Raw genomic sequence first — 14,593 nt, forward strand, 5'->3', positions numbered from 1 at the left:
GCACTGGAGCCGGTGTCACGGGCGTTTCCCAGCGGCTCCCGCTGCCGGGATCCAGCCCCCAGCACCGCCCGCGCATCCTCACCGCGCCGCGGCCCTACGGCTCCAATATCGGCTGTTTCGGGACATTCTAATGATTTGGTCTCTTTTTCAGACTGCTTTGTTTTTGCCAAATCGTCCCCCATCAATTCTTCAACTATTCCAAAACACTGAGAAACAGACAAAACTCGATGTATTAGTATTTATATGAAAGGGCTGGGAAATTCAATAATGTTCCTATTGTTTTATTGCAGATGGCACATCAACTTCTCTTTATTACTGCAGAAAACTCAAGAGCCCTGTGGAGTGCAATAAAACGGTACGTGCTCAGCTTCGCAATGTGTCCAAGGGCCGTGATTTACCGGGAGGAACGCGGCACCTCGCACGCAAACAGCTGCGCGGGTGACGGCCCCGAGCGCGGGGCAGGCGCCGCTCCCTCGGCCCGCGCTCCGCGCTTACACACCTGCTGCCAGAGACGGGACCAAAGGGCCCTTTTCACCCCCGCACCACCAGGGTTTATTCTCCTGTTTGATTTCAGACACTATTTGAATTTTCTGCCAAATTCTTGGGCTGCTAGAGAGAGATTAAAAAAACTGCCAATGTAACAAGAAGAAAAACACAAAAGTAAATTCTCTTAAATGTATACTATATATACTTCAAGAGAAGTCCTTCTTATATAAATATACTTAGAAAACACTTCAGAACACTACAGATTTACTACTGTAAACTTTTCACCACTAAAAGCAGAGTTTCCTTCAGGTAACACATTCCGCCTTTACTGAACAATAACCTGAATTCTAGTCAGTCAACCCTGAACAAGGGGGCAGGGAAGTACCAAGCAAAGGCAAGAGGTAAAGCACAAGCACGAGCTGTATTTACATTCAGATTCCTCTGAATATGTAGTTGATTCCATGCAGTCTGAGTTAGACAGAGGAGGGACTGAGCACACACAAAGCACTTCAGCCTTCAACCCCACACACACCAACAGCCCTTCTTGTGGGGAAAAATACTCTCAGCAGTGTCCGGCAAAAGAAAAGTTCACACTTCCTGCTGCAGAGATCACGTCCCGGCCGGCCGGCCCGCGCGCGAGGGAACCCGAGCTGCGGGAGCAACACGGAGCGGAGGACAGAACCCCAGGCTCCCCGTGGAACCGGCCGTCCGGAGACCCCAACAAACCCTCGGCAGCAGCAATCTACCTTTACTGGTTTATAACCGATGAAGAAACAAGGAATTAATGTAACCCACCGCAGCTTAAATAGGACTGGTTAAAAACGCCTAAGGGCGCTGCTAACACAAAAACCTCCTCAACCAGTCACCCTATCCAGAGGACGGGAAAACACCGGTAACCTCCCATTACAGACCATACTCTCAAGCTATACAGCAACAGACATCACAGAGACACCTGGTAAGTTTAGACTTTAAATAAGATAGAGAGCAATGTCAGAAATAGGACATATAGTCCTGGTGCTGACAAAAATGCACATCAGTATTGTTATTACTGAAGACAATCTATAAGGAAGAGAAGAGACAACATCTCCTTAAAAAAGTGAAGACAGGTTAGTACGCACACCACATCAAAAAGAAAAAAACATAAAGCAAATCTCTGGGTAGATTCATTGAGGGAAGTTACCATTTCTGTTTGGGTTACACACTACACGCCTGTAATGATAAATGTATGATTTAGTAGCCAATAGTCCGGGTACTTTGAAGAGGAGCGTTTTGACCCAAGCTGCTCGAGCACACAGACAAGGACACGAACGCACTGGGAACATCCCCAGCAAAGAGGATTCTACAGTCTGGTCTCTGCATCGGTCTGAAAACACCGCAGACTCCAAACCTCACTGCTTAGGTCTTTCTGTAGTTTATTTCCTGTATGGACACTGAAATTCACAAAACACTTCGCAGTGTGAATGAGATGATACAAACCAGGAACTAAACGGTAACTTGGGTGTTTGTTTCTCTCGGGCTTTGTCACTACTGCCCAAAACACATTTCAAAACACACACACACACACTTCAGCTAGAATGGCAGTTACCAAAGCTCTGAAATGATGTTTTACAACACAACCAAAAGCCTTCCTCAGCTACTAACTGCACAACACGCCCTCGTTCCAAAGGATAAACCAGCACTAGTGAGCGCCGGGATACGCGGCTGGAACCAGCTGAGCCCGACCACATTGGTACAACAGAAGAAACTATAAACCCAGCGTGAAAAGCTTCAGAACATCTCAAAAATACAGGAATGTCAGAGGAATGTAAATTAAAAAAAAAGAAACCCAGTAGGACTTATGCCTTGAAGCGACCAGCCGAGCCCACAGCACGCGCTGCCAAGGGGACACGGCTGGGACGCCGTCCAGTCTGACCAGCGCAGGGCTGGCTGGCGCTGGTGGAGGGAGGAAGCGAGCACAGCCGCGGCCACAGCACGTACAGGGGCCGGAGCGGCCGCGGGGGACGCGCAACACCTACCCGCGGCTGCCAGTTCTCGTACTGCTTCTGCAGGTTGGCACCGATGGTCTCCAGAGCTTTCTGAGGGCCCATGGACAGCGGATCTAGGAAACACAACCCAGATGAGGAGTCTGGACCACAAGTGAACAATGTGCATTTCAGCCTCGAGCTCCTCCACGTCCCCTGCCTGTGAAATCCAGATGAACAAGCTGGGAGACCCAGCTCTGCCCCACGGCAGGACCCACGGCTCTGCCCCACGGCAGGACCCAGGGCAGGACCCACGGCTCTGCCCCACGGCAGGACCCACGGCAGGACCCACAGCTCTGCCCCACGGCAGGACCCAGGGCAGGACCCACGGCTCTGCCCCACGGCAGGACCCACGGCAGGACCCACAGCTCTGCCCCACGGCAGGACCCAGGGCAGGACCCACGGCTCTGCCCCACGGCAGGACCCAGGGCAGGACCCACGGCTCTGCCCCACGGCAGGACCCAGGGCAGGACCCACGGCTCTGCAGAAGAAAGAGCCCAAAGGCTCCAGACGTGCCTCTGCAGAGCCCGCTGGCACCAGAGATCCTTTACTGGGGGTTTAGTGCAGGTTCCTTCTATGCATTCCATCTCAAATTCACAGACATCACATTCTTCATGGAACTTACTTGGCTGCAATGGCCCCAAATTATACCCAAATTCTTCCTTCGGGTAGAAATTAAAATACCATAAGGACTGTCAAATTGGGAAGATTTATCTCACTAGGGTAATAAATAAGATTTTGTTTTTAAAGACAGGAGAAGCATAACATTTGTTTCTTTTAATATTGAAAAAAGGTTTCTCTAGTAAATAATGAAAATTTAAATGAGTTAAATATTTGATGATAAACATTTTTCTTTATGAATTCAAAATCCTACTTCATTTGCTTCCAACGCTTACTGCTGCAGAGACCATACACCATTTGTAATTGTTAAGAAGTTAATTTTATCACCAGATAATTACCACCATCCATAGATACCAACACACGCTGCCTCACAACATCTTCTGCTACTCGATATGCTATTGCCTCCTGCTCAAACTGAAGAGTGGACACAAAAAAATAGCATCAACACACCCGATTTTTTTTTTTGAGTCCTTCAAAAGGACCAAACTGAACTTCAGAAAGAGGAATTAAAAATACTTGCTGTGCCCTTTGACGCAGAGGAATGCAGTCTGTGGCCTCTGGAGTGCCTTCAGAGTAATTAGCGTTATTAACAATACGCTTTAGACAAAAATAAAGCACACGGGTGCCATTCCAAGAGCCAAACATGGGAAATGAGTTATTTCCCGAGCACAGGTCCCGGCAGGTGCTGTGTGACCTGCGCTGGGTCTGGGCAGCGGGGTCCCCGTGGGGCGGCAGCGGGGTCCCCGTGGGGCGGCAGTGGGGTCTCTGTGGGGCGGCAGTGGGGTCCCCGTGGGGCGGCAGCGGGGTCCCCGTGGGGCGGCAGCGGGGTCCCCGTGGGGCGGCAGCGGGGTCTCTGTGGGGCGGCAGTGGGGTCCCCGTGGGGCGGCAGCGATGGCCCTGCAGTGACCGCAGAGCTCCCGTGCAGCTCCCGCGCCCCGAGTGCCGCAGGACACCCCCGACCTGCTCCTGAGACTGTTGGGGCGAAGAATTAAAAACAGGGGGTATGTTTGCAATTACCCTTTACCGAAATTCCAAGTTGGCTAGAAATGGAAATGAGTACTTGTGTGTATATACGCACTAAAAATTTAATTAAAAAACTGCATTCAGAATTCTCTTTGTTGATGATAATCACTAATAACTTTACTTTAATGACTCTGCAATGCTCCTCATTCTCTTTGCTCTCCACTCGTGTAGCCATGAGAAACGAGAGCTGTTCTCTCCACTGAATACATGTATTCGTTAGCGCTTGCTCATGGCTTTTTAACTGCTTTAAAGTCATCAGCATTTTTACATTAAAAACTGCGATGCTATGATTCATAAAGCAGGTAAGGTAAGGACAGAAATGAGACGTTCTGAAGGTTTTCAGATCAATTCCGTGTGTGTGATGATTCACCTGCATCTGCAGCCCCAGTGTGGGATCACGGTGCTCTGCATGTCACTTGTGAACACTGAACATTTTCACTTCTAGATAAAACCCAAACCTCTCTTAGAAAACCTTCTTACACACGGAATTTCCTTCTAATATTTCTTCAGATTTGTCTCATCTTGATAATTGGACTTGATCTCCAAAACCAAGGGAACTTCTAATTCCTTAACAAAAATCTAGGTGTTTAGGCCAACCCTGCACTGAAGCAGCAAGTTCATGTGCTGGAATTATTTCCAAGACATCCTTGGGCATAACTGCAGCTCTTCTGAACTGGTGATCCCAACTAGAACAGCCCCAGAGCTGTGAAGTCCATGCACTTTACAGACGACCCTCTCCACGGCACATTAAACCCCTGCAGATCACAGCACTCTAGCGATGTTACTCCTCGGAGATTTCCTTAGATATTTATAAACCTACAACAACTAAAAGCAAGCTAAAGAGCTGATTAACAGCTTGTTTTTCTGCATGTCACTTCATTTTAGAACAAGGCAGGAGCCGAGCCAGGGCAGCAGTTACTGCGGGACGCTGCGGGAGCTCACACGCCAGGGAGATCGACGCCCAGCTCCTTCGGCTCGCCTGCTTTAGGCCCAGGAACACGCAGCCTGGAGCCAAGTGACCAACAGAGCCGCTGAGACCCAGCCCAGGCAGGTCAGGACTCACCGATCCAGCACTCCAGCCGGGCACAGGGAGTTGTCTTCACCACATCAGGAGGGTCCACACCGACATTGAGGCACAAAACTAAGGCAACGCTCACAGTCTTCATCTGCAAAGAGGGACAAGAAGATGCCGACTTAGTGCAGAAACAACAGCAATTCTCGCTTGTGCTGGAATTTTAGCACTACTGTAACTTTTGAAGCGTTTCAAAGCAGCTTTGCTACCTGCTCTTTAACAGGGACTATTTTAAGCAAGGCATGACTGATTACATTTTCGTCTCTTCTTCTTTTTTAAATAGAACAGTCCTTAGACTTTACGTTACTATTTTTATTATTATTTCCAGAGCCCATTCTTCTTTCATAGGGCATGAGAATGGATATCACTGGACTTCTGCTACTCAAATTGGTCACTGTCAAACTGAAATACATTATTAAAACACAAGAATATGCTATTCAGGGTCCCTGATCAATATTAGAATATAGTCTGTCCTCTCTAATATTGAGACTAAAAGCATTGCAAGGAAGCAGTACCCAAGTGACCAACCCAAGCACAACAAAATGTTGAGTCCATTTTTTCCCTTCGCATGTCAGTTATCTTGGCTGTTCTTATTCAGGACAAACATTAGGCCAGATTTCCAGACTGAGAAATGCTCGTACCCATCTCTCTTGGGACTCTTCATTGGCCAGCAAGCTCAGTTCCGCCCGCTCGTTCAGTAAATGCCTTCCCTTCCTAAGACCTTTTTTTGGACGTTTTTCTCCATATACACGTACAGAGATCTAGTAAAAGCCTCTCAGCCAAAAGGCCCAACCAGCCTGGAGTCCCACAGACACCTCCAACCCAGCCAGGGTTTGCAGCCGTTCCATTGAACACGCAGCTCCCCAAACCCTGAGCAGTAACAGCAGCATTTAGCACCAGGAAACATTGTCCTCCCTTTGGAGTTTCAGTTGCAGATCATTCTGCAACACCCCGAAAATCAGGTTTTGTCTTCCCCAAGCCCCGTGGGAGGTTCACACGCCACCCCGCGGCCCCTCACGCGGGCACCTCCCAGCAAGGCCGTCCTGCGGTGACGGGAGGAGATGGGAATAAACCCCAGCTCCCTGGGACCTCCCGTCTCAGGCTCCCAGCTGAGAGGTGACAAGAGGCGACCTGGCCGGGAGCTCTGGCAGCACAGGCTCCATCCCACAACGCTGAGGAACGCCAGTCTGCAAATCCGCTGCTGAAAACATCAAACAGGCAGACAAACCCCGACCTTCCTGATCCACTGCATCGCACAGCTGCGCTCAAAACAGGAAAGGTTTCTGCAGGGAGCGACCCAGGACACATCACACACGTACACGACTCGTCTGCACCCGGTGACCAGGAACGCAGGCCCTGCTGCACACGTGGAGTCTGACGCGCTGCCCCTTGAGCCGTCACTTCCACCACCGAGCTCGAATCTGGTACCGTTCTACACTCACTCCGCACCACACTGAGTGAGATGGATGAGAATCAAGTGCTGCTCTGCTTTTTAATCTATCTTTCCTTTAGTGGGTCAAATACCTGAAGAAGAGCGATGTGCCAGTCCTCTCCGGTTCACCTGGAACATCTGCAAGCTAAAACATCTCAAAATGAAGAGCTTTCAGTTCCAAGGAAGCTTTTTTATAGGAAGTTTAAGACAAATAAATTGTTATGAAAATATAATCTCAGCGTGCTTCTCCACAGCGATAAAAATAGTAGAATGCAAAGAAATGCTTCAAGTTACTATGAATAATTCAAGGTCTCTGCAGGCAGCCTTCAGCCATCTGCAGCCCCACAGGCTGGGTCCTGCTGGGCCGCTGTGCCAGCACACACTCCACTCCTGATCGACTCCTCCTCAGTGTCTGTTTGCTTTTTCTGACCCCTGTATTCCCCACTAATACTACGGATTTTCTTCGGAGGTTTCTGGTGTCCAACATGTTCGTTTAGCCGGTGAATGCAGGTCCTACACAAAGCCCAAGAGCAGCCAGTAACGCAAAACAGCTCCTGTAACACAGGCTTTACCTGTCAGCTCCAGCATGTCCTGTCCCAGCCCTGCTTGTGCTCGTGGAGCCATCGCTGTCACTCGCCATCCAACATACACAGACACGTTTCTGTGCACGTGTCCTCGGGCTGAGCGACACCAGGACTGACAGGAGCCACCGGGAGTGCCCAGAACCCCTCCAGACACAAACCACTCAGCCCAGGAGGCCGATTCACTCTGTCATGGCAAAGCATCAAAACCTTGCTTTTAAACCTCTGCTTAGATGCATACAACCAAAATGGTCTTTTCTTGTCCCTGCCACTCATTTCTTAAAAATAATGAAAAACAATAGAAAGCGAATATTTTACTTGTATGGTCTTTGCTTTCTTCATACAACATGCAAAAGGAATCAACAAGAGACATTTTCTAGCTGTTATTCCTCGTCTGCTCCGTGGCGGCGGCTTTCCTCGCCCTCAGCACAGCTCTGCGTCTGCTCTGCATTCTGTGCAGGCTCCTCTCCATCGCTCCAGCACGTTCCACTCCCGTCTGGCACCGTCTTTAACAAGGTGCTCACCTTCGCACGCACTGACTTACTGCATCTTCAGATCTTCCTTACAAACTATTACTTCAAATCACTCCTAGACGACACTTTTAGATCTTTAACAAGTCAATGATGTACGCTACACAATGTATATTTGATCAGGAATCACACTGTCCCATTTAAGCGGAATCCCTGAGCCACAGCCAACTGCAGTAAATTAAAACAACTTCTTAAAATAGGAAGTTTCCTGAGCTTACGGGAACAAGTAGGAGGTGACGATAAGGACAAGATCAAGTCTATAAACTCAACTGAAGAACCAGGAACACAAAGATGAAGATGTTTGGCTGTGTTTGAGAGCCATATGGTACAGAACACCGTCCCCCTGCGTACATCACCTTGTCACAACACAGCAAGAAAAGCAAATAAATAGAAACACAGAAGTAAGGCTCCTGGTGAGGGTGTCACCGGTAGCACCGCTGGGACAAAGAGATGAAAGAGAACTCTGGAGGCCCTGAGCCCATCTGCCGCCCACTGCATGCCACATCACAGCTCTGTACTAAAGGATGCATTAACGCACATCTGGATTTGCTGAGTGTTTCATCAGCTAATTTACTGAGAGAGGCACCTGCAGTACATTCTTCATAGAAGAACAGAGGAGCAGGACACACACCCTGGGTTTATCAAATGGACTTGGAAATGCAGTTAAAGCTCAGTCAACAGCCTCCCTGTGCTCTCCAGGCCGTGCCAGGAGAACAGTCACCGCTGGACACGACCGGGTGGATCGAGAACAGTCACCGCTGGACACGACCGGGTGGATCGAGAACAGTCACCGCTGGACACGACCGGGTGGATCGAGAACAGTCACCGCTGGACACGACCGGGTGGATCGAGAACAGTCACCGCTGGACATGTCCGGGTGGATCGAGAACAGTCACCGCTGGACACGACCGGGTGGATTGAGAACAGTCACCGCTGGACACGACCGGGTGGATCGAGAACAGTCACCCCTGGACACGACCGGGTGGATCGAGAACAGTCACCGCTGGACACGACCGGGTGGATTGAGAACAGTCACCGCTGGGGGGGCAGGAGGGTAATGAGCGACCACAACGTATATGTTGATTTTAAGTAGCAATAATTGCCTGACTCCTCTCCAAATACCATATGCTGGGTAGTGCAGCTACACCAGTCTCCAAGACACAAAACAGAAGCACGTTACGGATAAACAAGTATTCTCTCATTGCATTTTTCTGAATGGAGAAGCGCAGATACAGTCTCTTCTGTCGTTCCAGTTGCTGATGGTGAAGTCTCTCCCCACTCTAAAATTATCTTTGCACGTGACAAAGTTGTCAGCTCCTTTCCCACACATTACACTGCATTTCTATCACTTATTACTCATATTGCAAATGTAATTACAATGAAGCACTCTCAGGAAGTTATTTAAAGGAATTAGACTCCCGGACATTTCTGGATATTAAGCTATTAAAATTTTAGATTTACAAAAACAATTTTCTTTCCCACCTAACTGGCAGAAGTAGAAATTCACAAATCCACAAACATACAGTTGTGCATTTACTCCCTACGTTCAATCACCACAAAATAATCACTTATTATCTTGCAAAAGGTCCTCACGACAATATTACAAAAAATCAAATCCTGGATACGCTCAGTCTAAGAAATTACTAAACTAAAGGAGTTATCCTAACGCTCCACCTAGGCTAACTAAGCATACAAGAAAAAGCCTGACGCCCTCGAGAGCACAACACTCACTGCCCACAGGACTGTCCTGCCACCGGCCTGCTCTGATCAGCGCCAACACAGCCGCCGTGTTCGAGACACACGGACTGCACCACCAGGAACGACCGAACAACAGCCACGTGACAGCTGCAAGTGAGAACGTCGACAGGATGAGAGCCGGACCACACTGAAGATTTCAGTGTTTCCTACGGGTGGGTAAAGCTGAGACGTTTTTCTCTGAAAATCCGTGACTAGTTGTACTCTTCAGAGCCGTCAGAGTCTCCTCTGCTTAGACCCACAACCTGTGTCAACAGCGGGGGATACAGCACAAGTTCCCAACTCTACACAGTCAACACACAACCATTTTATCCAAAGGGATCTTTGTTCCGGGCATGAGCAGATCCAAATCTCTACCATGGATGACAGTGCCCATCACTCCCAGCAGGGTTCGGGCGGGAGAAGCTGGGTTTGGGTTTGTGCTGGCGTTCATGAAGCAGCAGGCAGCCCATGGCAGACCTGCCTGGGCAGACACGCCACTCCAGCCGCCCTGGAGCTCACCTGGATTCCAGGGAGACACTGACACCATTACCAGTTCTCGGGGCTGCAGCATCGCAGCGAAGAGCTGCTCTTCCCACGAGTCCATCCCCACACAGAGCAGCTGAGAGCCCAGACTGCTTCCTGGCTTGTGAGGGTCCCAAGACAAGCAGAGCTGACCGTCCAGGATGAAACAGAAACAGCCGTTTAGGATGGAGCAGAAACCTTCCTTGTTCTGACACAGCCAGTGCCAAGGGCACGATGTGCACGCACGGGCACCGCTGCCCTGCGCTCGGTCCTGTGCCACACAGGGAAACTCTGCCTGAACGACGCGCACCTGTGTGCGGCACTGCTTTAATCTGCATTTCCATAGAAACCTAATCGTGTATTCCTCGTCTCATAAAAACAGGATTTAATTCTCACTCAGCAAGTTAGGAGGCAGCAGGAAAAATGCTAAGCCGTTACAACCAGCTTTGTTGCTCTCTGCTTATTTTAGAAATCAATATAAATACAGCACATCTTAATTTAAATATTCTGAATTTAGTAGCAACTTGTCAGTAAAACCTGGTGTATTTGAAACCATTTCATTTAAATCAAGTTTCATGATTTGATTGCTACTAAGGCTGTGAGATTTAATTCAATACAAAAAGCATAATTCCAGCCCTCCTGTGTTAAAAATATTCTTTAAATAAATAATAGATCAAAGCAGTGTCACTTTGATGGCATCTGTAGTCCACGGCAGCAGGAGAAGGAGGATTAAATGTTTTCAGAGCAGCCCTTCTGGATGAAAGGGGGGGCGGGGGCAAGGGAACGCTCAGTTATTTTCTCTAGATTTACCACTCATTACTTTTCTTATTTGGTTCTTCCCTTTTATTAGAGTTCTGCCTTCTAAAGAACCTTCAAGTTCATACAAACTCTGGGCTTTTTAAAGCAATGAAACAAGATGGAAAAAGGAGTCAGTCCATTCTCAAGCCTTAGTGAATCATTTCCCACAGCCACAGTAAAGCTCGGATCACTCCCTGGGACTGCTCAAGATGATGAACAAGGGCAAAATCTGCCACTGCCTTTGCGTTTCATGATTCACGGGGGAAAAACGTCACAGGACCAAGCAGAAACTGTTGGATTTGCTCTTATTTTCTCTGTGTACAAAATACGACTCGCTATGTTGGAGAAGGGCTCGGGGCCCGGTTTCGCTGAGCTCACGCACGGCCGGTCCCACCCTGTTCCCCCGCAGCACAGGGGACGCTGAGGAGCAGAAACTGCAGCTCCACAGGGCTGAGGCTGCCAGAACCCCGTCACCACCGCTCTCTTCTCCACCAAGATCACGCTCTTTGGCTGTAACACGCGTGTGAAACATTTCACGCCAAATACAACGACAGCAATCACTGCCACTTCACTCGTGCTTATGCTGCACAACCTATTGATTATCTTGATCAACTCAATGTCACACCCAATTTAGAAAAAGCCAGCCTTGCAGATCAGGAACTAAGAGAACAGGAAGGCAGTGGGATCACTAAAATAGACAAGCAAGCTCATCACACCTCCACAGTCTACTAGAGAAAAATCCTTCTTTGCCAAAACCCTTTAAAGACAACAAGACACACCACAAAACTTTGTGTTCTGGGGCTCACATAAATTACATCAAAAAAGCTCAATTCAATCCATTAACGATCTGCCGAGTCTAATTCTCAGTACATGATTCTGCCCAGTCACGTCATTGGGGGACTGGACTAGATGATTTTTTGAGGTCCCTTCCATTCCCTAACACTCTGTGATTCTGTGACCGCAGCCTTCCCCAGAACTTCTGAGAACCAGAACCACTTAGGTGCACAGCCCTCGGAACATTTAGCCACAGGTACAGCATCCTCCTGCCTGCCCATAACACCTCTGGAAAGAAATTACAGGACGGAGTTTCAACAACAGTTCCCAACTTATTCCATAGCATTGCAAGAGGGACCGTAAACATGACAGAAATTTGGTCCCAAAATCACCCTCAGACATATTCATAAACACAAAGTTACAGGCAAAACAACTTGGAGCCGTAAGGACTCCCTGGAACCCGAAGCAGACGTCAAGAACAGAACGAGCGGAGCCGGCGATCCATGGCGTTTCCCAGGTGACTTGTTTGTTGGCTTATAAATATTTAAGTTGGGACATAGACACAACACAGGATTCAGGATCCTCTAGCAGAGATCTTCCTTTGACACATCGGCTTTGTTTAACACACAACATATATTCAAACACAAGAGAAGTGCCTTGATTTAATACAGTAAGTACTTCATCTACTATTTTCTGCCTCCAAAAAATCACATAATCTCAGTTTTCCCACACTCAAAGAACGCCTTAGTTTTATATGCCACATAACAGGCTGGTGGCAAGCTTCAAAACCACAAAGCTTCCGTGCTGCTCCACCACCAGATAACTGCAGTGACTACATGCACTGTCCTCTGCGCTTGCATCACTAACCTGTGATCCAGAGAGCTCTTGACCACTTCATTATTTGTACTGTCTTTCCTGAAAGGAAGCAAGCACTCACATTTCACTTAAAGATCCCAAATTAGGGAGCTACTCATGAGCCTGGAAGCAGTACTTTTGACCCATTTGCATGTTTGCTTCCCCTAGTACCATAAGACAGATACACAAATTAAAGGCAAGTTAGACCATCGGATCAAATACCCAGCGCTTCACCTGAGCCTGCCTGAAGCGCAGCAGTCCCCCGGGCACTTCTGCCTGTTCACCACCTGTGCCCATCCTGCTTACCCGGTCCTTCATCCTCCAACTCTGAGCCAAAGACTTGGAGCCCTCGATCTTCTCGCAGTGCCTCTTCTTCATGAAGGCCAGAGGCAGATTCCAGTCCGTCAGGTCAGACTCATCCTCCTCTCCAAGCCCCAGAAGAGGCGACTGCAGCATCTCAGACTCCATCGGAGGGGCAGTGCCAGGCAACAAGTGAGCAGCGATCTCCAGCCCCGCAGGCAGCGGGGGCCGAGGGTCCCTCCGGGCGGCGGCCGCGGGCTGGGGGAGGACGGGGCAAGGGCAGCGGCGGCTCCGCTCCCAGGGGCGCGGATCAAGGCGAGCCCGGGGCGCGCAGCCCCTTCCAGCTGGCTCCTCTCCTCCTCCGCCGCCGCCCGCAGGCAGCAGCCCGGCCGGGCTGCGAGGAAGGCGGCGCCTCCCGGCCCCGCCGCGGGCCGAGCTGCCGCCGGGCCCGGGCCCCGGGCCTCACTCGCGCCTCAGCCCCGCGGGCCCTGCACTCGCTGCGGCGGGAGCCGCGCCGGGCCCATGGCGGCTCCCAGCTCCCTCGCACACGGGCGGGCCGAGAGCGGCTCGGCGAGCTGCGGAGCGGGCGGCAGGCGGGAGGAGAACGGGAGACTCGTCCCGCAGCGCCGGAGAGCCCGAGTCCCCTCACCACCACAGCACGGAGGCGGCCATCTTCCCCGGCCCACAATGCACCGCGCTACGGGCCGCCGCGTGGGACAAGCCGGGCCGCCGCGGGCCAGCCGCGGTTGCCATGGTTACCGCGCGCTGTCCCGGGCTTGGACCCCGGGAGCCTCCCCGGAGCGCCCCGGGAGCCGCGGGTGTAAAAGGCGGGCAGCACCGGGGTGAAGGTTCCCCGCTTGCCTGGCCCTTCCCCTGCCATGTGCGGCGCCAAGATGTCGGCAGTGGCAGCCCCGCCAGCGTGTCCCCATGGGCTGCCCCACCAGGGCCTCGTTTCCTCCAGGAATTTTCCCTCTTGCAGCGCTGGAGGGACGAGTTCATTGATTATCTTCAGGGTGCGGAAATATGAATACACAAAACCACCCTGACTTCTGTTTCCATCACATAGAGCAGCACAAGGCGGGCGGCACATCCCGCGCCTTCCAGCCCTGCAGTCAGTTCTGATGCTCTTCCTCTGCAACACAAACACGGACCCGCCATGTGCGGCTCCTGCTCTGGGCACCGCCTGGCCTGGCCTGTTCTGGCCTGTTCTGGCCTGTTCTGGCTCCGCAGCCGCGGCGCACACCCGGGGACAGTCCCAGCCCTGCCACCCTCCTCACTTGTGTGACCATTTGTACCGGGGTAAAAGTGCAGGGAAGTGGTGACACCGGACAACGGACGCCAGCAAAGTTATATCTGATTCATGTTCACTCCGTGTATAAGGAAACGCAGAGGTAGCATTTCAAGAATATATCTTCTTTGCTATGAAATAAACTGAAGGTTAATTAATATCAAATATTGCTCCTAATGAAGTTCCTCAGAGTGTTTGCTCGTAGCAGTAATGAAGTCCAACTGCATTCGTGTTTGTATTTCAAAGCAGAAATCAAAGAATACATGTATAATTTGCTTTATAGAACCATATTCATTTTCATTAATATCTTCAGTGTGTTTGCATTTGTGGAATGTTTTAAATGCAAAGACCTTTCTCTACAATAAATTGGAAAATAATGTTTCTTGGAGGCTCTGGGGTGGCCAACGTTTGCTTTTGCTGCTTTGATTTACTGACTGCGCTGATTCATTGCTTCACGGGTGCTTTATGCTGATGGCTGATCATAACTACATGATTGTTATTGAAATGAATTGCCGCGGCATAGAAAGCACTTACGGCTGTGTTTCCGCTAACC

General features: G+C 50.1%; 1 protein-coding gene across 4 annotated transcripts in view; it reads right to left on the reverse strand.

Annotated features, from left to right (window-relative positions):
- Window positions 1-13,451, reverse strand: part of RPTOR (regulatory associated protein of MTOR complex 1) — a 92,498-nt gene extending 79,047 nt beyond the window's left edge. For 3 of the 4 annotated variants that reach the window (XM_065035127.1, XM_065035125.1, XM_065035123.1), the window contains exons 1-3: window positions 12,759-13,450; window positions 5,215-5,317; window positions 2,502-2,584 (exon numbers count right to left, since the gene is read on the reverse strand). In XM_065035127.1, coding sequence (XP_064891199.1) covers window positions 2,502-2,584; window positions 5,215-5,317; window positions 12,759-12,920 — 348 coding nt within the window. In that variant the 5' untranslated portion in view covers window positions 12,921-13,450. Of the gene's footprint in view, window positions 1-2,501; window positions 2,585-5,214; window positions 5,318-12,758 lie in introns of all 4 variants that reach the window. The other variant, XM_065035124.1, reaches the window with a different exon arrangement.
- Window positions 13,452-14,593: the final 1,142 nt, after the last annotated feature.

The sequence above is a fragment of the Columba livia genome, chromosome 18 (assembly GCF_036013475.1).
Source record: "Columba livia isolate bColLiv1 breed racing homer chromosome 18, bColLiv1.pat.W.v2, whole genome shotgun sequence".
NCBI lineage: Eukaryota > Metazoa > Chordata > Aves > Columbiformes > Columbidae > Columba > Columba livia.